This window comes from Perca fluviatilis, chromosome 16, assembly GCF_010015445.1.
Source record: "Perca fluviatilis chromosome 16, GENO_Pfluv_1.0, whole genome shotgun sequence".
NCBI lineage: Eukaryota > Metazoa > Chordata > Actinopteri > Perciformes > Percidae > Perca > Perca fluviatilis.
The window spans coordinates 12422148-12448265 of record NC_053127.1 but is presented as its reverse complement, the minus strand read 5'-3'; the positions used below and the strand labels follow the sequence as shown (position 1 = coordinate 12448265).

The 26118-nt window shown below is 42.0% G+C and overlaps 3 protein-coding genes across 5 annotated transcripts; 2 read left to right on the top strand and 1 right to left on the bottom strand.

Moving 5' to 3' along the window:
* Positions 1 to 650: 650 nt before the first annotated feature.
* On the bottom strand, positions 651 to 4116 carry zmat2 (zinc finger, matrin-type 2). The gene is made up of 6 exons (XM_039778717.1): positions 4021 to 4116; positions 2304 to 2403; positions 1968 to 2091; positions 1494 to 1567; positions 1256 to 1401; positions 651 to 1164 (listed from the first exon to the last, which is right to left on the bottom strand). The coding sequence occupies exons 1-6, from the start codon at positions 4036 to 4038 to the stop codon at positions 1021 to 1023; spliced, it is 606 nt and encodes a 201-aa protein (XP_039634651.1). The 5' UTR covers positions 4039 to 4116; the 3' UTR covers positions 651 to 1020.
* An 851-nt stretch (positions 4117 to 4967) lies between these two features.
* slbp2 (stem-loop binding protein 2) lies at positions 4968 to 13934 on the top strand. 3 transcript variants are annotated; one of them, XM_039826532.1, is made up of 9 exons: positions 4968 to 5091; positions 6411 to 6554; positions 7155 to 7235; positions 7728 to 7805; positions 10759 to 10902; positions 11383 to 11553; positions 11770 to 11932; positions 12348 to 12477; positions 13105 to 13934. In XM_039826532.1, exons 1-9 carry the CDS (start codon positions 5039 to 5041, stop codon positions 13167 to 13169), a joined length of 1029 nt encoding a protein of 342 aa, XP_039682466.1. In that variant the 5' UTR covers positions 4968 to 5038; the 3' UTR covers positions 13170 to 13934. The 3 variants fall into 3 exon arrangements, with proteins under 3 accessions (XP_039682466.1, XP_039682467.1, XP_039682465.1); XM_039826531.1 differs by having other exon boundaries at positions 4980 to 5091; positions 6399 to 6554; XM_039826533.1 differs by lacking the exon at positions 13105 to 13934 and having other exon boundaries at positions 4978 to 5091; positions 6399 to 6554; positions 12307 to 12471.
* Positions 13935 to 15973: 2039 nt separating this feature from the next.
* Positions 15974 to 25092, top strand: fam53c (family with sequence similarity 53 member C). The gene is made up of 5 exons (XM_039826530.1): positions 15974 to 16289; positions 21090 to 21442; positions 21558 to 21615; positions 21919 to 22928; positions 23806 to 25092. The coding sequence occupies exons 3-5, from the start codon at positions 21609 to 21611 to the stop codon at positions 24097 to 24099; spliced, it is 1311 nt and encodes a 436-aa protein (XP_039682464.1). The 5' UTR covers positions 15974 to 16289; positions 21090 to 21442; positions 21558 to 21608; the 3' UTR covers positions 24100 to 25092.
* The last annotated feature ends 1026 nt before the right edge of the window (positions 25093 to 26118 follow it).

Sequence of the window (26118 nt, the reverse complement as noted above, 5' to 3'; positions counted from 1 at the left end):
TGCCCATTGAGCTTTCCTACATTTGAATACATTTCACTGCATATTTAAAATGCAGACTTTGTTGAGATTTTCAAATCCAGACTGAAAACATATTTTCTCCGTTTGATTTGTTTCCTGAATTCTGTTCTGTTGGTATGAACTTTACATTTAATTCCCGGACATCAGTCCTGTTGACTCTTTGTTAAATGTGCACTTTAAATAAACTAAAGCTGAAGTTGAGAGATCGACCCTAAAGGCAACACAAAAACACAGATGAGCCTATGGCATGTTTTTTTTTGGCGCGTTTACTGACACAGAGCTAAGTATAAGATAAATTGGAGAACAACCAATTAGAAACAAAAAACAGTTTATTCAAATCTTGTCTTTTCCAACAAACTTATGTTGATAATATTAATATAGTAACTACTGTCGGACGTTAAAAATTAAGATTTAACAAGTTAAAATTCAAATGTGTTGACATTTATAATTCACTTTAAAGTATTTTTTTAATGTCAAATGCAGACAACACTCAGATTCTTGATATAAAATAAATTCCATTTTTAACTAACTATAATATTTTTCATAACCCAAATTTGAATCTTTGCATCAAAACTTTTGATTTTAACTTGTTTATCTGAATGAACTTGGAACGTGTCAGTCGAGACGTCTCGTCAACTTAAAGGAAACCACTGCCGTTTTATTTTTGGTCCAACTGCCCATCATTTCTCAGCTCAGAAGTTTTCTTACACAGAGATTATCACAAACATTTAAAGAATCTTCACATTCATTTTCATGTGCGCCTCCGGCAGAAAGCTGCTTGTGGTCAGAACTGACAGTGATGGATAAACGACCAAAAATAAGAGCCTGTTTGTAGGTAAAAAAGAAAGAATATTTTCAGGTTTAAAAGTCTGAACCAGGACGATGAAAGATGCCAGGACAGTGAGCCTGCAGCAGGACTTGCTGTTTTCAGAGTCTGGTTCTGGTCTCAGAGTCCAGCTGACTGAGAGGGGGTGGTGGTCCTAACTGTGGAGCTGCAGCGCGTCAGTAAGTCTTCTTAACTGAGCCAAAGCCAGAGAAACCCATCACAGCCGCCATTTCGTCGTCCTCCTCAAAGTCCACGTCCTCCTCTGCCCGCCGTTTCCTCTCCTTCTGCTTCTCTTTCTTGTAGGCCTTTGCCTTCTCCTCCTGAAAACACAGAGGACATCGGCCGTCAAGTATGAATCCTAAAACCACAACCCCCCCAGGGCCTCCACTTCCTGTCCGCTGTTCTCCTCACCTCCTCACGCAGCTCCTTTATGCGCTCCTCAAAGTGGTACTCCTTCTGCTTCTCCTCCATCTTCTTCTTGTTCACCTCGAAACGTTTCTTCACCTGATCCAAAGACGAGCGCTCGACTCGCATAGACATGCCCAGATTCCTCTGATCTGCGCACACACACAGTTACACACACAGTTACACACACACAGTTACACATCAACAGACATTGAGCTGATTTAATGTCACTTTGTAAACTCACGTTTTTTGCCATTAATGTGATCCAGGAAGTTGATGGAGTCTTTCACGACGCAGTCACAGACGTTACAGTAGTAACTGAAAGAGAAGAAGACAGCCATTCAGAGTTAGCCAACAGACAGACTGGTGTGATAAAAGCTTAATTATTAAAATGTTTAATTTTGGATCAGTTTTCTGATGATGTCCATCACTACCAGAGACACCATTCATTTAATACGATGATTTACTTATTCAAAGTAAGGATAATGTTCAAGGATCTTTTTATTTAATTTTTAGGGTGAGGAAGTCATAAAATATGACGACAGACATCAAAAACTTTAATAGCAGTTTGGAATGTTAAAAAAAACAAAACGAAAAAGACGTTTGCTACTGCCCTAATAAGATCTGTAGTAAAAGTCAGATGAAATCTGGTTCTGGTGTCAGTTTAAGAAAGGTAGGGGAAGATCATATTTGGGCTTCATCATGAAACTCTTCTTACCCGCCCATCTCAGCCTGAGGAGTGGTCTTTGTGATGACGATGGTCTTCCCCAGTTTGGACTCAAGATCCACTTTATAGTCTCTGTGGCGCAGGAGGTCCCGCTTGACCGGCGGAGCCGTTTTCCCTAAAAGAGAGAGAAAGAGAGGGATATGATTAATGTGTCAGTCAAACCACTAATGGTAACAAGTGAATAATGTGAATTACAATGATCAATAATTCAATTCTCCAAAGTGTTTTTAGTTTCACAGACGTGAAGATTAACTGTTTGAGGAGTCGCACAATTAATGATGGGCATTTGGAATATAAAAGCCCTAACCCCTAAATGCATCTTCTCACCATCTCTCCTCTCTTTGTCTCTCTCTTCAGCCAGTCGTTTCTGAGCGAGGTTTTCATACTCGTCTTTGTCCCACTTCCGACGGAAGTCATTCTTATTGGACTACAAGAGATGAAGAAGAAAAAGAAGAAGGTATTTAGAGCCAGAGAAGACAAACCTGTGCCCTTATGGAAAAATCAGTGGTGGAAATACTGTATTTTTTCTGAGGTACTTGGGCTACTTGATATTTCTACTCCACTACATCTCAGAGGTAAATATTGCACTTTTTACTCCATTACTTAATACTTACATACATACTGCAACATAAAGCAATGTACATACAAATCCATTAGTAATTATAATCTAGTAATAGAATATTTCTCTAAAATGGGCAATTCTGCATAATACGTAACGTTACTTTTACCTTTGGTACTTTAAGAATATTTGAATGCTAACTTAATACTTTTTAGGATGTCCAGGAGGTTGTTTCAGGGAGACAAATTATCCACAGAGGGTTCCTCCTCTCCAAAACAAACGGACCCGGTGATTAAAACCGGTAACAACACTGAGTAGAGCAGTTTAAAGGTCCCATGGCATGAAAATTTCACTTTATGAGGTTTTTTAACATTAATATGAGCTCCCCCAGCCTGTCCCCAGTGGCTAGAAATGGCGATAGGTGTAAACCGAGCCCTGGGTATCCTGCTCTGCCTTTGAGAAAATGAAAACTTAGATGAGCCGTTTTGAAATCTGCTTGTTATGAGGTCATAAGGAGCAAGGTTACCTCCCCTGTCTCTGCTTTGCCCGCCCCCAGAGAATTTGGCCAACCCATGAGAGAGAGACATCATGGCTTTCAAACGAGAAAAGTGGCAGTTGGTCAAGGCCACACCCCCACCCTCCACCTTGCCCCTCCCACTCTCCTCCTCAATAGCTTCAGACACAGAAATGGCACATCCTAAGGAAAGCTCATTGTGGGACTGGCTCTAGTGGCTGTAGTTCTGCACCAAAGCTGAATTTTGGGACTTCAGATACAGTATTAAGGGACCACTAAGGTCTATATAAAAGCATCCAAAGAGCACCATGTCATGGGACCTTTAACGTTCAAAATCCGTGTTTTTCCGACGCGGTGCGGCTCGTAGGCAGAGGGGCTGCTCAGCTTGTTTTTCCTGATAACTTAAGATTCAGACGTCCGATGACTAAAATCGTTCATCCGGTTAAAATATATAGTTTAAACGAAGGTAGCTGATGATTTTTTTTCCCCCACATGAGGGTCCATAATGTAACGTTATTGTCTTAATGTAATCTGTTTATGGATTTGTGATTGCGCTTTTATTCTGAAGGAACATGGCCGGAAGTATTATTGTTGTTGTGGTTAGCAGAGCACAGACTAACATTTAGCGGAGGTATTCTGCTTCAGCAGTGCAGGAAACTGTTATACACCAACACACATTAAACACCAATGTGTAAGGAAACATCAGTTTTAAATGTTTTACGAAAAAAATTGTTTAAAATTTTGAAATGAAACCGGAAACGTTGACATTGTTATCTGTTATGAGGCTATCTGGTCTCTAGCTGTTAGCTGAGGCGCCGCTTCAAACGGTTTTAAACACTTTAAACGAAGTCAGCCTGAGGCATTAGCAGCACTGATAAACAAGACATGTCCGGACCGAAGTGCAAGTCACAGAACATTCAAGTCATGTTTATATATTCAACACAAAAAAACAGATCAGATCAGGAACTCACCCCACTGCCGGACGCCATCTTGTTTACCGAGTAACAGAACACACGGCCTCGCCTGTCGCAGTGTTTTAAAAAAGCGAAACACCGCCGCCTGCTGGAGCGGAGACGCATTATAGGCTATGTTGAATGAAAGACTGAATTATATTAATAGGCTAAATGAATAGGCTAATACATTAATATTAATTCCATTAATAAGAGGAATAACCTACTGGATGTCACTGCTGTTATCTTCTCCGTACAAAGAAAGAAGAAGAAACAGCAACAATTTAACAAAAATTAGAAAGAAATATGTCATGCCAAAACAGGACTGCATCATTTATCATCCATTAGGCTACTGAGCAGATTATATTATCATAACACCACATTGTCATGATAGATAGAAGTCATTTAGAGTGTTCATGGCCATGAACAGTCTAAAATCCACCCAAACACTACAAAAAAGCGGAACTAACTCATGAAAAGAAACATTTATCTCCTACCACAAAATGAGGTAGAAGAGTTTTCATGTGTATTTTTCTTGCTGTACTCAAAGATACATACACATATATATATATATATATATATATATATATACATATATATATATATACACATATATATATATATGTATATATACAAGCGAATTTGAGTCCGTGAAAAGCGCTATATAAATTCAATGTATTATTATTATTATTATTATTATTATTATTATTATTATTATTATTATATATATATTAAAATAATAGTTAAAATCTCAAATAATAGTTAAAATCTCTGAACTAGCTATCCTTCAGCATCCATGTTTTTCCTAGTTTATTTCTTCAATGTGAGTTCTGATGACTGTTATTCTAGGAGTGATTTTGTTTTTACTTTCTTTTACATAGGCTACATAAACTCCATCATTTGCGGGACCGGAAGCAGCCCAGGTTGGTTTTGGCATGCAGGCCCCGCCCCCCTCAGGTGCGGCTCATTAAAGAGCTGTGAAAGCGGAACAATGGTGTCTGTCCGTCTGAAGTGAAGGCGCCAAACTCAAACTGCAAAAATGTCAACCAGCGGAGTGGAAACGGCAGCTCAGAGCCCGCTGCTCTCCTCCAGGTCTGTAACAACAACCGGAAACACGTTTTATATTTTTGTTATTTAAATCACAGAATTCCACATAGCCTACTAGACACGTTTTTTCCACACATAGCCCCAGGTCAACTGTCCCGGCAAACACCCAGATTATACTCTCAGAATTTGTTTGCAAAATCAGTATTTTCCACTTTAGAAGGGGCACATGTCCCCCCCCCCCCCACACGTCAATCATATTTTTTATTTATGTTTTAATTGCAGTTTTATATATGCTGGACATTGCTGGTAAATCTTTGAGTGATTAACTACCTCTCAGGCTACAACTCTCCTCTATGATTGGTGGAGGTTATACCCACAGGCCAAGGCTAAAAAAACTTCTCTAAACTGCACGTTTCTCCGTTAAATATAATATTAATCTGTTATTTATAGTCAGTTTTGTCATAAAGGACAGGACTCTTTGTAGTAAGTAATATTTTATCATTCGGTGTATTATCTGTTCAGGTTAAAAAACAATAATTAAATGGCTGCTTAAAACATTTGTTTAGCTTATTTGATTTTTCTTTTCTTTGTTAGTCCATTCATTTGGAATTCCCAATAAACAATGTTTGCTAGATTTATATGAATAGATAAATGCAAGAAACAATGTTTCGTTCACTTAATAAACAAAAACCCCTGGTGTAAAATAGTCAAGTTAAGGAATGTAACAGTGAAATAGTAGGCTACTCCAAAAATTTTTTTAAATTGTGGTTAATGATCTAATAATACCAATCAAAAAAATTCAGGATAAATTTAAAAAGCATGAAAGGCTTCTCACTCTCAGGGTGAAGATTTAAATGCAGGACCTTTTTAGTCGTAGTCTCACATTGCCAGACCTACCTCCAGGAATTGTCTATATCGACGATGTTTTATTTCCGGGATTGTTCAAGTGCCGCTGGAAATTCTCACGGATGTCCGTCACTTTCCTCTTTCTTTGTGTTGGCATTTTGTCCAATCTGTCTTCTTCTTAAAAAAAAAAAAAAAAAATAGCCTGCATGAAACCCTCACAGGGTAAAGTATCTAAGATGCTTATAGCAGACTCACGTCAATAACATCTGCAGGCACATAGTTGCGTGCCTGAGTGTAAGTGCACTTGGATTCTCTGAGCATCACGGTTGTCTTTTTCCTAAGTCCTTTTTTTAAAATTCTCCTTTCCTTGACCTATGACCTCATGATGTTTTCCATTAAGGTTGGGGGGGAAAAGGGTTTAGGAAAAAACTAAGGATGTAATCTCTTTTTTTTTTTTTTTTTTTTTTTATAGATAGATAGATAAATAAATAAATAAATATCCTCAGCTTCTGTTTCAGTCCGTGGTCATGCGTTTGTGTGAAAGGCTGGTCGGCCGCTGTGTGGAACGGCCTCCCCGACCCACTTCTGGCCGCCTCCAGATGCTCCGCCCCCGAGCCGTGGCTCCTCCCCGGCTGCAGCTCCGTCTACGACAGCCTGGTCAGGTGAGAAACACCTGGAGGTCTTTGAATGGAGCTACAAATTCTGAAGAGCGTTTCACATCATGATGATGATGATGACCTCTTGAATTTCTGCATTGATTGGTTGATGGGTCACCGGTCTGTTTAAGTACTCCCATTTTTTCTGAAGTAAAAGCAGTAATACTACAGTGTAGAAATACTGGACTTCATGCTGCAATATTTCCCTCTGAGATGGACTAAAAGTACAGCATAACATGGAAATGTTCCAGTAAAGTACAAATGCCTCAAAATTGTAGGCCCTACTGACGTGCAGTACTTGAGTAAATGTACTTAGTTACTTCCCACCACTGTTCATCAATACACCGGACAAATGATGAAAGATTTTATAAACCGTGATCTCAAACCTGACACAAAGTAAAAAATTGACGTTTTTGTATCCAACTTCAAACGCCAGCTGATTTCGATGTGATAACTTTTTTTTTAATGCAGCAGATTGTGTCCGTGTGTCCGTGTGTCCGTGTGTGTGTGTCCGTGTGTCCGTCCCCCGACCAGTTCACATAAAAACACTTGGTCAAATCTCCCACTCATCGAGTACTTCTTGCTGTCTTGTCCTCTTCATCACAGTAATGTCTCTCCTACACCGTCTCCTACTGCTGCCAGCAGCCCGCGAGGACGTGAGAGAGCTGCCAACAACAAACCTCGCAGGTCCGCCAACTTTATTTAATTTATTTCAAAGAGCAGAGACTTTGAAAGGTCAGAGTTGTGGGTGCCTAGAAAAAAAACTCCTTGTATAATGCTGAATGTTGCAGTGTTTATTTTTGCATCAATTTGAAAGCCAAGATAATATTAACGTTAATTTACACAATAGAAACTTGAACGCCAACATGCTTCATGTCAGAGCAGCCACAGAAACTCAGTCAATACTTCAGCTCAGAAATGTTTAAGTTTCTCTGAGAATGAGATGTTCAGATTGATACCACTCATGTCTGTACAGTAAATATGAAGCTGCTTAGCATGAAGACTGAAAACAGACTAAATTACTTTAAAGTTCAATTGTTTTTTATAAATTTATACAATGTGCGTGTGGATACTTATTATTATAATAATAATAATAATAATAATAATAATAATAATTGATTATAATTAAACTATATCCACCCTGTCTGCAGTCAGGCTAAACTGTCTGTCTTCCTGCAGGCCGTCCATACTGGAGCGTTGTATCCTCAAAGTATCCACCAGCAGTGTGGCTGTGGGGACGGACGATCTGGACAAGAGGTCAGTACACTCTGAACACAGTTGCTCAACCAACTGAAAATGTTTAACCGAAATACATCACGTGGGACATTTTCCCTTTCTTTATTTTTAATTAATTCTGGCTGTGTTAATGCCTATGGCATACATTTTGACAAGGGGTAAGGTGTTTTTTTCTTTTTAGAGTTTTGAAAGTTGTACCTCCTGCGCTTTTTTTTTATTTTAATTTTTTTTTAATATTAGTATATAGTAAACAGTGTATCCAAAATATAGACCCTCAGACCCTGTCCCTTTTTTATTTTTTATTTTTTTTAAACCCACATTTTTGATCCCATGGCCATTACAGAATAAAATCATGCATTCCTTTATATCAGGCTTTGAATCTAGAGCCCTGGCTTAAAAATTTTATTTTCTATTTTCCACCAGATTCATTTTGTCATGTTTTGCCCTGTGGGGCAAATGCATGCTATTTTCCTGGTTTCACTAGCATCTTGGTTTGTTTGTTAGTCTGTTAGCAGGATTATGGAAAATCTACTGACCTTCCTTTCATTAAACTTGGTGGAAAGTTGTAGCATTTGCTAAGGAAAAACTCACAAAATTTTGAGCAGATCAGAGGGCAGATATACATTATTTTTCACTTCCGTTAACATTGTGAGATGGGGCATTTGTGCTGCATTGATGTGGTGTCGGAACAACTTGAAAAATGAGTTCTCTCTGCATTAACGTTGTGAGATAGGGCATTGCTATGGCGGAGGTCTGTGCTCTCCGAGGGCCCTTTAGTTGCTGCTGTTCTATGGAGAACTATAGTGTTTGACGCAATGCATCAAAATCAGTCAATGTTGTTGCCAATCATTGACATATTTTTTTTTTGACTTAATTAATGCATCAACTAATTAACAAATGTAAAAGATGCAGGGTTGCAGTACTTCATAAAAAAAGTTAAATATTCAAACGAGAATATGTGAAATCCTAAAATGAATATGGCAAGGAGATCTTTATTGTGAGATTAAAGAAGATTCATGTTACAAGTACAAGTAATTTATGATCATTATAATCTACGTTTTATTTTTTACGCCTTCTTAGGAAAGATGTTTTCATAATTCAGGTTGTATTATGTTTTTTGACCAGTGTTGTATAAAGTACTAGAAAGCAATACTTGAGTACAAGTATCGTACTAGAAAAAGACTTTGGTAGAAGTGAAAGTTACCTTTTAGAATATTAAGTAAAAGTCTTAAAGTATCTGATATATACTGTACTTAAGTATCGAAAGTAATTTTCTGATATTTAATGTACTTAAGTATTTGAAGTTTTTTATTTATTTTTTTATTTATTTTTTTTAAAGCAAGCAGTTAGAACTTTTATTGTGGCTTTCTTATAGTAAAGCATATTCAGGGTTCCCATATCTTCTTAATCTCACTCATCAAATCAAAATCACATTCTTTTCTAGGACTTTTCAGGCACAGTTATCTTAAGTTCAAAGAACAAACGGCCTATTTTTAGAGCTGACATCAATGTACAGAAACATTTCTTGCAGACAATTACGTGTTATGTTCACCCACCTGTTAGCTGATAGCGTTCAACCACTATATGGAGGGGGTGCCCCCGGGCCAGTAGATCAGAGTTTTGCTGGCACCTTCATATAGCTCAAATATCATAGGTGTGATTGGAAAAGGACAAAAAAGCAGGAAAATATACGCTGCACCTATGCTTTAGAAAATGGTTCTAACCCAGCTAGCCACTGCTACTGGATGTTGTGCCATTAGCAGCAAAGCTAGACCAGGGGTCATCAACTACATTTTTCAAAGGGCACGAATTTTTTTTTTTAAGCGGACACTCCAGGGGCCAGACTTTCAAATAAAGAAAATAAAATTATACCTAATACGCATCATCTTGTTTGATATTTTCACCTTCTTACTAAATTAATGCTATATTTTTTTTTTTTTTACATTAGTAAGCAAACTCCTAAAAACATGGAAAATCCATAATGATAACTAGATAGGCTACTTAACTAGAAAATGATCTCAGATTAGTCCTGTATGCCTAATTTGAAATAAGACAATTCTGTTGCTAAATAATACAACTGGCAACATCGTCAAGAATGAAGAACGCGTCATTCACGTGCATATTAAGTAGCCACATGTATTTGTTTTGGTCTTAAAATACATCCATAGGTTTACCGCTCCAGCGGAGAGGATGGCTCATTTAGACAGCAGCTACGTTTACAGGAGTTTGTCCAAAGTTCAAGATTGGTTGCAAATTAAGACAAACAGTTAAACTACAAACTGACATCTTTCATTTTAGCTCGTTTGTAAAGTCGCTATTTGCAGAGTAGAGCTGTGTTTGCACAGCGCGGTGGACGAGAGTGGACAGCGCAGATTGAAATATCGGTGTAGTAGAAATGTAGTGGAGTGAAAGTTGACATGAATTTAAATAGTAAAGTACAGATACGTGAAATTTCTACTTAAGTACAGTAACGAAGTATTTGTATTCTGTTACATTACAACACTGTTTGGGACTTCATGGTGTTTTTACAGAGACTGTACCACAATCTAAAAGGGTCAGCTCAACCAAAATACATAAAGAAATTGCAAATAGTTTGACTTAATGTTCAGATTTTGAGATTTCTGCTTCCACCTTTTTTAATACAAATGAGGCGAATGGAATTTAATGTCTTACTCCCAGCATTAAAAAATAATTTTAAAGAAAATCCAACAGCAGCCAGTCTCTCCAGAACCAGTGCCCAACACAGGGCGTTGATGACATCCATGTTTGCAAGCTTGCAGTCGTCGTCTTTGACATTTGGTGGCTCTGACGATACAAAATGTCAAGCAGTGAAACCATCATGCATGTGACTGTGCTTCCTTGATTCAGACTAATAAGAAACTCACTCAAAAAAATAATGTACCCATGGTGCTACTAGTGGACAAACGCTCCACAGGGTATCTTTTGTAATTAAGCCTACATCTGGTCCCTGCAGGCCCCCTCTCGGTCGCTGCTACCCTCGCGTCCCGGACCCAGCCAACACTGAGACCAACGCTGCAGTTATGAAGCGCCGGCAGAAACAGATTCAGTACGGCAAAAACACCAGCGGCTACCAGAACTACCTGCAGCAAGTCCCCAAGTGAGAAAATCAAAAATGAACGTCCATAAATCCACTTAGAAATCATAGGGGGGGGAAAAGAGGCTGCAGAACTTGCCTGAGAAGCATGTTTTTTTTTATTTTTTTATTTTTTTATTATTTAAAAGAATCAAAGTAATCCAGTGACAGTTGCACACTTTAATGGAGATTAAATGAAAACAAATGTAGACTAAAATGTCTGTAAAAAGAACAGCAGTACCTACCTATAGCTGACATCACAACCATTTTGATGAGCTTTTACAGTGTCTTGATCGGATTCATTATTTCTGTCATGTTGGTTCACAAACGTGCCTACATGTTGGTATAGGCAAGTTAGCATCTATCAGATTAGCAATGTCATTTTTGACTTTCACACTGATCTGATGAAATGCAGTGGAAGGAAAATGATTGTTATTAAAGAGAAACGTTGAATAATCGGACTGTCGTATCTGCTCTTTTTAAAATCTGACCGCTCCTCCTCAGACATATGAGGGATCCTAAGCTCCACCCGTCCACTCCCAATAAGTACAGGAAGTACAGCCGGCGCTCCTGGGACATGCAGGTGCGTCTGTGGAGGCGAGCACTGCACCTGTGGGACCCTCCGACTGACAACCAGCCGGACGCCGCTGACACACAGGACCCAGTGGAGCAACTGTGGGTGGAAAGAATGTGTCTGAACTAGAACTGCAACTAATTATTTGTGATTTATTTCTTAAAGTAATCATTAGAAGTTTGGGTATTGTGATTTGACATTCAGTATTTTATGGGAAAACTTTTAGTTAAACTTTTTTTTTTCTTTTCTTTTTTTAATGACTCTGGTAAATTGAGCTCCTTTTTTTTTTTTTTTTTTTTGTCGTCGTTTTATTTCAGGCAAAGCCAGCTGGCAAAGATGACCTCTGACCTGTGTGAGGATGGAGGAGACAAGCAGAGAGAGAAGGAGACTCCAGCAGCCTCTAAAGCCTCCTTTGTGTCTCCTCTATGTGCCATGATTTCACTGGATGGGCCTGGAACCTGGAACGTCCCGCTCTCTCCGGTAATGACTCAACAGCTGGATTAATAATGTAGTATCTTTTTAAAAATCTTTAAAAACACAAATGTATAGTTTATATATTTTTTATTTATTTTGTTTTATTTTTTTATTTCCTAAAACAGCTGGTCACCGTATTTTTTATTTATTTATATATTTTTTTTTAAATCAAACTGGAGGAATAGTGCATTTGTTGGACTATTTTCAGCAGCAGATTAATCCACATTTGGTGCTTTAGTGAGTATGGAGCAGCAGGGCTGAAGCAGGATTTAAAAAATGCTGAGGTCATAAAGCCAAACGAAACCCTTTTTATAGAGTTGTTTTTTAGGGGGAAATGTCAGATGCTTTGGACAGCTCCAACTGCTTTTTTTTCTATAAAGACCTGTAGGAAACTTGTTCATCGCCGTTTTCGTCCTGTCAGGAGGCAGAGATGAACCACAGGACTCTTCGCTCTCCTCCCGGCCTGAGCTACTCCTTCAGCCATCGGCTGCCCACTAATGACAACATGACCGACTGGCTCCGCCTCCTGCTGGAGGCCGACAACGGCCAAGGTGGGGATCACAGGAGAAAGTACTCATATTTTACTTAGTAAAAGTAGTAATGCTACAGTGTAGAAAGTAAGTTAAAAGTCCTGCACTCAAATCTTACCGAAGTAAAAGTACTAGCATCAAAATATGCATAAAAGTACCAAAAGTAAAAGTACTACTTATGCAGGAGAATATATATTGTATTTATAATTATTGATGCATTAATGTGTTCATTACTTTAATGTTGAACTAAAGTAGAGTACTTGAATACATGTACTATTGGATCAGAGGAAACTCAAAAGTGACCTTTTCAGAATTTCTGTAGAAATCCAAGAATATTCCATGTAAAAAAAATAGAAATAAAGAAATAATAAAATGTCCGTAAGTGCCTTTTCATCAGTGAAAAGTAATTCCAACGATCAGCTTTTTGTTCAGGCATCTCCTCAAAGATTTACAAATTGAAGTTTGAAACTGGTCGGAGCAGTAATACAAGATATTGACACAGAGTCTTTGGGGGAATACAGTGTCTCTGGTTTCTTAGCTATTGAAGCTCTGAGAAATTTTGTAAATTGTTAAACCGCAGGTTCTGGACGTGTTTTTTTTTTTTTTTTTTTCGTTAAATTAATTTATTCCATTTTTGTTTTCTGGTAGATTTCGGCTCCGATGACCAGCAGGTTCCTGTTTTCTCTGACCAGCTCTTGTGGAATCCGTACTGAAAAGTCACTGGATCTCCACTTGTCTGAAACAAACAAGGTTTAGTTGTCTTGTCAACGTTTCAACTCCTCGATTTATCGCCAAGATAACTCGATGGGACGTTGGTGGTCCTGAATGTGTTGGAGTAAAGTTTGTTTCCAGTATCCAGTACATTTGTCTTTTTAAGATGGTTGAAGATTTACTATAATGACAGCAGGGATGTGATTGATCCTTGATCCCGAGTTACATCCGCCCCTCCACGAGGAGGGCTGCAACCTGAAGAGAACTGAGAGGAACCACCCTCCTCTCTCAGCTGAACACTTTGACCTGAGCATGGTACTTTACTTTGCACTTTATATATATTTCTGTTGAACTGCATCAGATGGAGCACTCTCCCCACCTGCATCATGTTTTAGTTTTAAGAGTCCTGCACTGATAGAAAAGCTGCTATTTGTTTGGTACTTTAAGTCACATTAACTTTATTACTCCCATTTGGTGTCACTTTATTGCCTTTCTGCAGGCTGTTGTCTTTGTCCCACCGTCACCTTCATGCTCTGTCTGGATGAGCAGCTCCTTTCTCTACCTCCCCATGTTTTTTCTAAAAAACTAAAACCTTGATTAATGGAGGGGGAAACAGCTGTCACTTTGTGTTGTGAGTTTTTTTTTTTAGTTTTTTTTTACTTTTATTATTTTTTTTTTTGTTTCCCAATTTGTCATTTACTGCTTGAATATTGAGAGCAAAGCTGAAAGATGTGATTAATAAAGATGTAAATAAAGTGTTAAAAATTCGCAGTTTTCTTCTTTTAAAGACCTAAATATGTATTTGTCCCCATTGGACAGTATACAAAGGTGGGCCAAGAGGGGTGGCTCTTTGTTTTTCAAATCAAAGTGCTGCATTACATGTGCTTCATATGGTGCTTTAAATATTTCAGGAATCAAATCAGACAAAATGATATCAAAACTACGGAGCCCCCCTGGTCCCACTTTGTCAAAAAAATTAATTATAACTATCTTGTGGCCACGAGAGTATCTTGAGGCCTCAAGATACTATCTTTTTTTTTTTTTATTTTTTTAAAAGTAAAAATATAACCCTTTGTTAAAGGTGTTAATGTAACATTAATGTATTCTCCTTCATGAACAACTCCTTTTAAAGGTCCCAAGGCATGAACATTTCACTTTGAGGTTTTTTAACATTGAGTTCCCCCAGCCTGCCTATGGTCCCCCCTAGTGGCTAGAAATGGTGATAAGTGTAAACCGAGCCCTGGGTATCCTGCTCTGCCTTTTGAGAAAATGAAAGCTCAGATGGACCAATCTGGAATCTTGCTCCTTATGAGGTCATAAGGAGCAAGGTTACCGCCCCTCTCTCTGCTTTGCCTGCCCAGAGAATTTGGCCCACTGTCAGTACCCGATCCGTTCCACCTGCACAATCCGTTCTGCGTAAGATGTTCACGCATGCGCTGTGGTACGAGGATTTACGACACTACCCAATCTGTTCCCACGCTATCCTCCAGCTAACGTTAGTTTAGCTAACAGCTAATTTGGCTAACCGCTAGCTGAGACAGCATGTAAACTTTAAAAGACCCTCAAAATAAAACTTGAAAATAAACGTTAACATATATAACAGCTGTTATGTCAGTTCTACTTGTGCTCATTTAAAATACAATCACTCTATATTTGTCTTTATTGTTATTACTGTAAAGTCTTAATTTAGCTGTAGCCTGCTTTTCCCATTATGTTTGACTTGTTATTTTAGACTGAATCTAGCTGTCTGTTCTGCCTGCACGATCCGTTCTGCGCATGCGTTATTTTATACTGAAGGCTGTCTGCTAGCGGTTAGCCGAATTAACTGTTAGCTATCCCGGTGGAGGCTAGCGTGGAACAGATTGGGCAGGTCGTAAAACAATATTATCATCTGCGCATACATCATGGCATACGTGTCATCTTGCACATGCGCAGAACGGATCGTGCTGGTGGAACGGATCGGGTACTGACACCCACCCATGAGAGAGGGAGACATCATGGCTTTCAAACGAGCAAAGTGGCAGTTGGTCAAGGCCACACCCCCACCTCAGTAGCTACAGACACAGAAATGGCACATAGCCTACTAAGGAAAGCTCATTGTGGGACTGGATCTAGTGGCTGTAATTCGGCACCAAGGCTGAATTTCGGGAAAGAGACTTCAGATACAGTATTAGGGGACCACTAAGGTCTAGATATAAAAGAGACTTCAGATACAGTATTAGGGGACCACTAAGGTCTATATAAAAGAGACTTCAGATACAGTATTAGGGGACCACTAAGGTCTATATAAAAGCATCCAAAGAGCACCATGTCATGGGACCTTTAACTAATGTAAGCAGTTGCAGACTGAGGTTATTTTAGTCACTCTGCAGAGGATGGGGTGCCTTCGTCCACACGGTGTGCTGCTGCAGCCGGACAGCATCAGTCTGATCTGACGTGAATCATTTGTTTCTGTGTTTGTCCTTTAACTGCAGCGCTCACACACCGTTTCACCTCCTAAACAATCTCGATGATTTAATAACAGCAGAACTGACTGACAGGCAAAACAGACCGCAGATCTGCTGCTGTAAACAAGCTGCTCTGATCTGGCTTTAAACTACAACTCCCATCATCCTTCAGCATTCCTGCTCTCTTCTAACACTTACTGAATCATATTTATTTATGTTATGTCTCTATTTTAATAACCCGTTGTTAGTTGGAGTGAGAATGTGATAAAAAAAGAAGAACAATATAAATATGTGGCAGGTGCTGGTGCGGGGTGATGAGGTGTAGCACCGCCCCTCCTCCCCTTGCCTGGCACCGTAAATGTTATTTATGAATGCCTACCGCTCACGGGCGTGTGCACGCAGATTCGTTATTATTATGTTGTAATAATTACAAGACATTGGACATTGATTACCGCCGATGTTTAGGTTAGTCCCGGACCCTGCGGTGCTCGCTGTGTGTGGTTAAATCCAGACTTTAATTCATTGTGGTCGGTGTGGTGCTGACAGCGGCGGCGGCAGACGGAGCGGTGCTCTTTAATAATACTGGGTCAATACACCGAGTCCGCCGCTGTCTGCCAGCCCGCTGTATCCACCGGAGCCGCTTCACCCCGTCACCCGGAGGTGCTGCCCGATAAGGTAAGCATGCCAGCCGGCTGAGAATGAGAAAAAAATGATCGCTTGTTTGGTGGTTCTCTAGTAGCTAGCTATTCCGGGCTGCTCCATCCCGCAGCATCCCGCCGTGTTTTCCTCCTCACATGCTGCTCGGAGAGCTCACAGGCCGGCCAGACGTTAATATCATCCCCGTTATTATTATTGTTAGCTGCCGCCGATTCTGGGTGTGAATTAGCCTGTGAGGCATTCAGGTTTATTCAGAAATAACCTCTCTCAGCTGAAGGCTGGAGGTCGGACGAGACACGACAACATCCCGTCTGATATTTACTGGGTTTGTTTGTGAAATCACCGCCGCTAACGCTGCTAACGCTGGGCAGGTCAGTTAGCTCCCGTTAGCTAGCTAGCTGCTGCCCCTGGATGCAGCCAGGCGGCCAGTGTAGCTCCCTGTTAGCTCCGCAGACCCCGGTGCAGACCAGACTGAGCCCCGGGAGTCAGTGAAGCTGTGTCGGGGACAGTCAGACGATTTGTTTCAGCGAGCAAAATGGCTGAATTTATTGTGCCGACCTTGAAAGTAATAACGAGATGACATATTATTTATAGCAAGCTAACTGTTCAGGTGGACTGCACGGCAGCGCGAGCTTGCTCGCTGATGTAACCTGCTGCATTCACATCAGATATGTTAATTATTAATTTTTTTCCACAAAAAAATCCTAATGACATCCCCACATTTATTCTGCACTCAAACGGGGAAACCGCTATATCGGTGTGTTAGCATCCCTCATTGAAAACAATGGGATCTGTTAGCCACAAGCTAGCAGCAGCCGGAGATGCCCAGCGGCCTCAGCCAGTCCGGCATCAGAGAGGCGGCTCTGCTCAGGCTGCACAATGGCCTCCACTGCCAGGGACAGCCTGTCATCACCAAACACTGTGCCATTATTTAATCACAGCCCAGTAACACCAGTAACTCCAGACACTGGAACCAACATCAGGACAGTTTAAAGTCCCTGAAATTACAATCAGGATCTCAACTGTTTGTGGCCCCTGACCTCATTTGGACCAGGAGCCAAAGCTCCATCAGTTCATGTGTTGACATGATGTTGTATCATATTTCAAAGAGTGGTTCAGTTAGAAATAGTGAGTGGAATATTTCCCATCATCGTTGTGTGTGTGTGTGTGTGTGTGTGTGTGTGTGTGTGTGTGTGTGTGTGTGTGTGTGTGTGTGTGTGTGTGTGTGTGTGTGTGTGTGTGTGTGTGTGTGTGTGTGTGTGTGTGTGTGCTATAGGATTGACGATGACGATGGACAGACCCCTTGCAGTGTGCGGCATTGGAAATGGTGTATTGACAATGTTGTCCTGTGTCCAGAATTGTCTGAGTCAAACGGTTCATAAGTTATAAAAGGGGCGTGCTAAAGTATAGGGGTCAGGGCAAACCGTCACCAATGAAAAACTCTCTGCTGAGTTCAAGGATTCCACACAAAAGTGGACTGTTGGTCTAGAAAAATAAAACATCTGAAGATGTCATTTTGGGGATTGTCCACTATATTCTGACATTTTATAGACCAAATGATTAATTGAATTAATACAGACGATAATGTCCATAGTTTCCTAAAGCCCAAAGGGAAATCTTTACAAGTCTTGTTTTGTCCAAAGCCCCAAAATATTCAGAACAACGTGTTGAAAATCCTGGAATGATTATATTGTTGAATTAATTAAATTAAAGCAGTCCTCAATTATTTGACTTAATTGTAGCTTAACCATGTCCTGTGATGCAACTTCAGTACGCTTTAAGAACAAATATTACTGGGACATTTAATATGCAGGAATTCACATTATAGCCACTTCTGCTGACTATCTGTGTAACAATTTACATACATGTTCCAGCCATACACAGGTTTATACTAGGGTTGCACGATATTTACAAAATGTGATATTGTGATATTGATTATGAATATTGCAATATAGATATTAATTTCGATATTTTTAAACATGTAAAATTACAAAAGTTATGGGAAAACTCATCAAAATAGATTCATAACAAATAAAACAAGTTTTCTTACAACACAAGGTTTATTTCAACTGACGGTCATATTGGACTGGTACAACCTGAATAAATGAAGGACCATGTCTACAGAACAGGACATGTTTTACTGGTTGTACAGTATAAAATAAATAAATAACGAGAACAGGACACATCTTTTCTTTCCCTTCTCTGATTCGTTCCGTTTTGTTGTCTCTATCTGTTTCTTCACTTACACTGTCACTCTGTCAAAATATGCACACACGTGGTACGCTCCATAGAGCTCAACAGTCCCGCCCCTCCTCTGAGAGACCTTGGGTTCCGGAAGTAAATTTCCCGTTCATTTCTCCCATTGACGTCTGAAAAAATCCGTATATAAAGAGTTTTAGACCATGCCTTAGGCTAACCAGATGGTACATGACTCATAAGCATACAACGTACCATTTCGAGTGAAAAAACAAACAGAAAATCCCCAAAAAAGTCAAAGGTACAAGACTGTGTACATATCGTCATTTCAGAGCAAAGGAACTACTCATCCCATAAACCACGCGCACCACTGAATAAAGGAAGCTACGTTAGTTTAGCTTACAGCTAATTCGGCTAACCGCTAGCTGAGACAGCATGTAATAACTTTTAAAGACCCTCAAAATAAAACCTGAAAATAACCGTTAAAATATATATAACGGCTGTTACATCAGCTGTAGCCTGCTTTCCCAGTGTTTAGTTTGAGTTAATGTTATTTTAGACTGAATCAAGCTGTCAGCTAGCAATTAGCCAAAATAGCTGTTAGCTAAACTAACGTTAGCTTCCCTGCGGAGGCTAACGGCAACAGCGTGGAACAGATCGTGATTCGTGCAGTGTCGTAAATCCTCGTGATGGATCGTGCAAGCAGTGTCGGTACCATAGACAGTATATGGTCGGTACACGATCCGTTCTGCCTGCATGATCCGTTCTGCACAAGGGGGTAAGCTTCGCTTCAGAACTCGAACCTCCGATGGCGCCATTTTGTTGCTACAAAGGTATCACCTCCTGTTAGCATTCCACTGACCGCCATTTTTTTTTTACGTCACTTGACTGCGAATAACTTTACATCTGAAGCGTTTAAAGACTCTATTTGTCCATTGTTTAGTTCTAAAGAAACACGACAATGTATAAAAGGCTCCATTACCTTGTACCTCACGTTATGGCTCCGTAGCAGACGTTTTTGTAAAAATAGGCTAACGATTGTGTCATAACCAAGCGACTTACTGTCGCACAGTAGAGGAATTACCGTATAGTACAGGAGAAGCTTGCAGGCAGTTTCGACTTACATTAGCTGTTTAGGTTTAATTGCTAATGTTAACTAGCATGTTAGTTAGCAATAATTAGCCTGTGCTTATGTTATCTCCTTACATATACCTACGCTCTCCGTCTCTGTAAGATTGGAAATGATTGATATTTCTCTTGGCACAGCTACCAGAAGACTTACAACTTTCAGACACGTTGCTCACGTCACATTTACGTTGTCTCCGTCAGTTGGAGGCTGCACAGTAAAGCAAGGTATCACCGGAAAAGTGCTTCTAATAGCCTTCACTGGTCTCCGACCAGAGCAACGGGGTCTATTGGTCCATTATATACTGTCTATGGTTCTGCACATGCGCGATCCGTTCTGCACATGCGCAAAATGTTCGCATGCGCTGTTGTACGAGGATTCACGACACTGCACGATCTGTTCCACGCTTCCGGTCGACAGCCAAGCTAACGTTAGTTTAGCTAACAGCTAATTCGGCTAACTGCTAGCTGAGACAGCATGTAATAACTTTAAAAGACCCTCAAAATAAAACTTGAAAATAACCGTTAACATATATAACAGCTGTTACGTCAGCTCTACTTTACTTGTGCTCATTTAAAATACAATCACTCAATATTTGTCTTTATTGTTATTACTGTAAAGTCTTAATTTAGCTGTAGCCTGCTTTTCCCATTATGTTTGACTTAACGTTACTTTAGACTGACTCTAGCTGTCAGCTAGCGGTTAGCCGAATTAGCTGTTAGCTAAACAAACGTTAGCTTCCCGATGGAGGCTAGCCATAGGCTAGCGTGGAACAGATCATGCAGGTCGTATCCTCGGTAAAACGGTATTATCTTGCGCATGTGCAGAACGGATCGTGCAGGCAGAACGGATCGTGTACCGACAGGCAGCACAGATCGGGTACTGACCCCCCCCCCCCTATGTGGAACTCATGCTGGTGAGGAAGGGTCCTCACCAGCATGAGTTCCACCAATCAGAGGCATCACTGTGGGATTGTTCAGGATTGTGGGTAATAAAGTACTTATCCAAGACATTGTGAATAAAAGAGGTTTATCTCAAAACAAGTTTAGTGCCCCATGATTTTTGGCATCTTTATGAGCATATACAATCGCTTAGTCATGTCAAGTCTATCATCGACGGTTACCATTTTAAGGCTTATACTCCAAATTGTCAATGGAGAAATTGCATTGTATTTTTACTTCCAGAACCCGCTGTGGGCGGGACTGTTGAGCTCTATAGTGTTTTTAGATATATATAGATAGATAGATAGATAGATAGATAGATAGATAGATAGATAGATAGATATATATATATAATCTCTATCATCGTGATTTTGCGATACAATATTGAGTCGATATATCACACACCCCTAGTTTATACATAGTGTTGTTATTTCATTTGTATGTATGGAGTCTTTACTCCCTTCCCATAGGCTCTCAGGTCTGCACCCTCTTGTACTCTTTAAATTAACACGCGTGACTCTACAACACTCATGTGCGTCTCTCCTTCCTCACCAGGTGCGTTGCCAGAGGCAACAGCTGACTGACAATGTCCTTGTGAGAGTGGGCGGGGCTACCTGGCCCTGAGGTGGTAAGGAGGAGGAGTCTCAGACTTCAGCCCCTCACCCCTCTCCTCCTGCGACAAACCGAACGGACGGACACACAAACGGGTGTGGCTCCCTCTTCCTCTTCCTCCTCCCCTCTCCTCCCCGTTCTCTCCCCGTTCTCTCCCCCTCTCCCCTCCGCAGCCCTCCCCCGTCTCCCCCCTCGGCCCCGTCCCCTGCCACAATGCTGTGGTCACGCTGCTTGTGGAGAGCCTGAGGAACCATACTCTGGAAGGCGACCCTGCTCAGCCAGGGGACTTTTCGCTGGTGAGTCTCACCTGCGTTCAGTCTGAAATCTCATTTTATACAACACTTTTATCATTAATCACTAATCATTGTATTAGTAGTAAAATAAGATTGTTGGTCTCTGTTTTTCTTTCAGTCCCTGCTGGACCCGAAAACCCTCGCAGAGTGCTGGCCCCCAGATGGCTTGATGCCTGGTGAGTGCTTCAGATTCAAGGATTACCTGTGATTTCCTCTAAATGAATAGTCCTTTAAAAAAAATAAAGAACTCCAGTAATTTAGTATGTACACTTCTAGAAAATTTGGGAACTCGCATGATCCAATCATGTACAGCAGAGTTGGCGATATCCTGACTTTTGGTTTCCAGTATGGGTAAACCCCACCACACACATTTTTTTTTTCCCATGATGCAGTTCAATACTGAAGAAAAGAAATAAACCGGAACGATGCATGCATATCAATAATCTCATCATGACCTCTGTGTGTTTGTGTCCTCTCAGAGAGCAGCTACTGGCAGCTCTGCCCTCCCTCCAAGTCCGGCCTGCAGGGGGGGTTACTGAGCTCTAGTTTCCCCCCCGGCCCCGTGCCCCTGGTGCCCCCAGATGCTCACCTGCAGGAGGGTGGCGACCCCCTGGACGGCACCCCCTCTCAGCCGCAGCAGCACCGGCCCCTGGCGCCCAGCACCTCAGCGTCCGAGCTGTGCCTCCCGGGAGCGCCGGCAGCCCCTCCCGGCCCCGGGCCCCCTCCACCTCCTCCGCCGCCCCCAAAACGGCACTGCCGTTCGCTGTCGGTGCCCGAAGACCTGTCCCGCTGCCGCTACACCTGGCGGCCCAGCGCCTCGCGGGTCTGGACCCCTGTCAGCCGCCAGCAGTGCCATGGGGGAGCAGGGGGAGGGGTCACAGGTGGAGGCTTGGGGGCAGGAGGAGGGGTTATAGGGGCAGGTGCGGCGGGGGGAGGAGCCTGTCCTCTCCGCGCTCCCAGCTCCTCTCTGAACTCGTCGCTGCACTCCTCATCCAGCCCCACCTTCTTCAGCCTGGCGCTGTCTCCGGACTCCCCGCTGCCCTGGAGCTTCCCCTGGGACCCCAGCGAGGCGGCGGCGGGGGGAGGAGCCTGCTGCTGCTTCTTCCCTTCCCCCTCCTCCTGCTCCTCGTCGCCCTCCCCCCTCCACCCGCCTCCCCCTCCTCAGAGGCGTTTCTCCCTCTCCCCTGTGCTCATCAGAGACTCGACGGCCTCCACGTTCCTGCCTCCGCCTCCCGTGCCGAGTCATGCAGCGGCGCGTCCGCCGAGCTGCTCGGCCGTAGCCGGAGTGACCGTGGGGGGCCCCGTGCCCGCCTCACCCTCCTCAGCCTGCAGCACGCCCTCGTCTCTGCGACGCAGTCTGCCGCCGCAACTGCCACGCTGCCACTCGCAGCCCTGCGACCTGCTGCTGCTCAAACCAGGTCTGAAGAGACGCCGCGACCCCGACAGACCCTGCGCTCGACCCGTCCTCGACTTCACCAAGATGACTCAGGTTCTGCAGGAAATTAATCAACAACTTTTATAAGCTGTTTGTTCATTTAAGTAATTCATAATACATAACTTTATATCTTTTGGGTTTTGGGACAAAACAAAAAGACGTCACCTTTTGATTCTGGGAGATTGTGATGAATCGATCAGATTAACTATCAATGGATTTAGAGCTGCAAAGATTAATTGATTAGTTGTCAACTCTCAAATTAATCGCCAACTATTTTGATAATCGATTAGTCGGTTTGAGTAATTTTTTAAGACAAAAGTAAAAAAACATGTGATTCCAGCTTCTTAAATGTGAATATGTTCTAGTTTCTTCTCTCCTCTGTGACAGTAAACTGAATATCTTTGAGTTGTGGACAAAACAAGACATTTGAGGACGTCATCTTGGCATTTTGGGAAACACTGATCCACATTTTTCACCATTTTCTGACATTTTAGAGACCAAACAACTAATCGATTAATCGAGAAAAAAAATCAACCGATTAATCGACTATGAAAATAATCGTTAGTTGCGGCCCTAAACAGATTAATCAATGATGAAAACAGTCTATTAGTTGCAGCTGTAGACTTCTGAACCCCCCCCGCCCCCTTTCTTGAAATCATGATAAACCCTAAACCACTGTACTGACTAACTGATGGAACTGTTCAGCCGGCATGTTGCATTGCTACCATGGCAACTAGCATTGATATTATAAAACTTTGGAAATATGATCTAATGCCATTGCATTAGTTTCTGATTGACTGTCAGGTTGTTGTTGAAGTCATATTGTGGACAGTCATATTGTGCCCTAAATTAATGGTTATCTATATTAAACTGCATGTAACCATAGTAACCATCTAACCATTTTTCTTTCTTCCTCCTGTCGCTGCTGCAGACTCGCAGCATCGACCCGCAGTGTCTGGAGCGCGGCGGCGGCAGGCTGGCCTGCGGTGGCGACGTCTGCATGGGCATGGAGTCCTTCATGGGCGACTTCCGGGGCTCCTGCTCGCCGGCCGAGTGCCTGGGTAGGACCAGCATCGGGCCGCTGAGCGAGAGCGACGAGGAGTGCCCCGAGGACGATGACGAGGATGACGGCGAGGAGGAGGCCGAGGAGCGCGAGGCCGCGCAGCAGGCAGTGTTTGAGAGGGATTGTACAGAACTCGACTTGAACTTAATAGAAGAAAACTGACTTATTTGTAAATGGAAGGCTGTTTTTTTTTTTTTTTTTTTTTATTTAGTTTTAAATTGATCTGAACCCCCCCTCCCCCTTCTTCCTGGACCACCATTGTCTCAACACTCCGCGCCTCCTTGCCACCAATCAGCAAGGCTCTCAGGAACAACACCTTCTCTCATTGGATGAGCTGGGGTAAATAAAGCTGATTGACGACGACAGTAATGATGTGACTACCACCTGTAAAGACTCGACGCTGTGGAATCCTCCTGGCTGCTTTTTAACATTTGTGCTGTTAGAAAGCTAGTTTTTAAAAGTGAGAGTAACTCTGGTCGCCTGTGACGAGAGGAGAGTATTTAACAGGGAAAGCCCTCCTGCATCTGTCCTTCAGTTACCAACATGATCAACAATGCATCGTCATGCTAACATGCCAACAAGCCATTGTTCAGGTACCTGAAGCCCAGATGCAGAGTTTTCCCGCCTCTGTGACTGGACTCCGTCTGTCCAGGTGCGTCGCGGCGTCCTGGTGTCTTCCAACACACAGCTGCCGAGTCTCCGTAACACACCACAGTCTGAGGCCGTCGCCGCACTGCAGCGCCAAACCTGACACGCCATCACCACGTCCAACACAAACACCAGACCTCTTAAACCTCAAAGAGCTGCTTTAATCTTCAGTCAGGATTTAAAAGGTCAGTTTACCTAAATCAAAAGGCATCTTTCCTATCTTCCCTTTCAGCAGTAAATAAGTTCAACTCAAGAAATGATTTCCTAAGTAACAAAACAAATCTTAGTTTAAATCTATCGCAGCCCTCAATAGACGTCTCAGATAGAGATTTATATTGTTATCTGAGTAAAGCATTTTAGTTTGTGACAATGTCATTATGAGTACATGTTAATATCGAGGCGTTGTTATATTCATCATGATATTAAAGGTCCCATGGCATGAAAATTTCACTTTATGAGTTTTTTTAACATTAATATGCATTTCCCCCCCCCCCAGCCTGCCTATGGTCCCCCAGTGGCTAGAAATGGTGATAGGTGTAAACCGAGCCCTGGGTATCCTGCTCTGCCTTTGAGAAAATGAAAGCTCAGATGGACCGATCTGGAATGAGGTCATTCCAGATCATTATGAGATCATAAGGAGCAAGGTTACCTCCCCTTTTTCTGCTTTGCCCGCCCAGAGAATTTGGCCCACCCGTGAGAAAGAGAGAGACATCGTGGCTTTCAAATGAGCAAAGTGGCAGTTGGTCGAGGCCACACCCCCCCCCCCTCCACCTTGCCCCCCTTCTTCAGATACAGTATTAGGGGACCACTAAGGTCTATGTAAAAGAGACTTCAGATACAGTATTAGGGGACCACTAAGGTCTATATAAAAGCATCCAAAGAGCAGCATGTCATGGGAGCTTTAAGAATGATCAGAATCAATCATCTGTTATTGGCACAACTTTATAACTGTAAATAGTTCAGACGCTGGTGTCGTATCAAAACCACTACTGCAAATACCCCCACCCCCACCCCACACACACACACACACACACACACACATACTATGTGACCTCAGCGTGGTGATGCGTTCAGGTTCGCTGCTGTTTCGTGGTGTCGTTTCATCAGGCTTCACTGAGGGCAGGTAGCCACTGATGCTGTTGTTCACCTGAGTGTTCACACATTCCTGTCATACACCTGTCACTACACAATCCTGCTCATTCACTTGTGTGTGTGTGTGTGTGTGTGTGTGTGTGTGTGTGTTTGTGTGTGTGTGTGTGTGTGTGTGTGTGTGTGTGTGTGTGTGTGTGTGTGTGTGTGTGTGTGTGTGTGTGTGTGTGTGTGTGTGTGTTTTATCTTAAATCCCCCTCCCCCCCCCTGGTGGTTATGTGACTTGTGTCCAGATTAAATCCAGATTATGTCCTGATATAATTTACCCGCATAGACACCCGGCGGTCTGAAGATGTTTTATTTAAATCTTCCTCTCTGAGCAGCCAACATCTATGACTTCTGTTCTCACATTTCCAAACTTTTTTTGAAACAAAATTTCCAGAA

Excerpts from the sequence above, each read along its gene's own strand:
- zmat2 (XM_039778717.1), bottom strand. Across the intron at positions 2,092-2,303 it reads AGACAAAGAGAGGAGAGATG|GGAAAACGGCTCCGCCGGTC; the intron begins GTGAGAAGATGC and ends TCTCTCTTTTAG. Across the intron at positions 1,402-1,493 it reads TCACATTAATGGCAAAAAAC|ATCAGAGGAATCTGGGCATG; the intron begins GTGAGTTTACAA and ends GTGTGTGCGCAG.
- slbp2 (XM_039826531.1), top strand. The coding sequence starts at position 5,039 with ATGTCAACCAGCGGAGTGGAAACGGCAGCTCAGAGCCCGCTGCTCTCC. Across the intron at positions 7,806-10,758 it reads ACGGACGATCTGGACAAGAG|GCCCCCTCTCGGTCGCTGCT; the intron begins GTCAGTACACTC and ends TGGTCCCTGCAG. Across the intron at positions 12,478-13,104 it reads GGAGGCCGACAACGGCCAAG|ATTTCGGCTCCGATGACCAG; the intron begins GTGGGGATCACA and ends GTTTTCTGGTAG.
- fam53c (XM_039826530.1), top strand. Across the intron at positions 22,929-23,805 it reads ACTTCACCAAGATGACTCAG|ACTCGCAGCATCGACCCGCA; the intron begins GTTCTGCAGGAA and ends TCGCTGCTGCAG.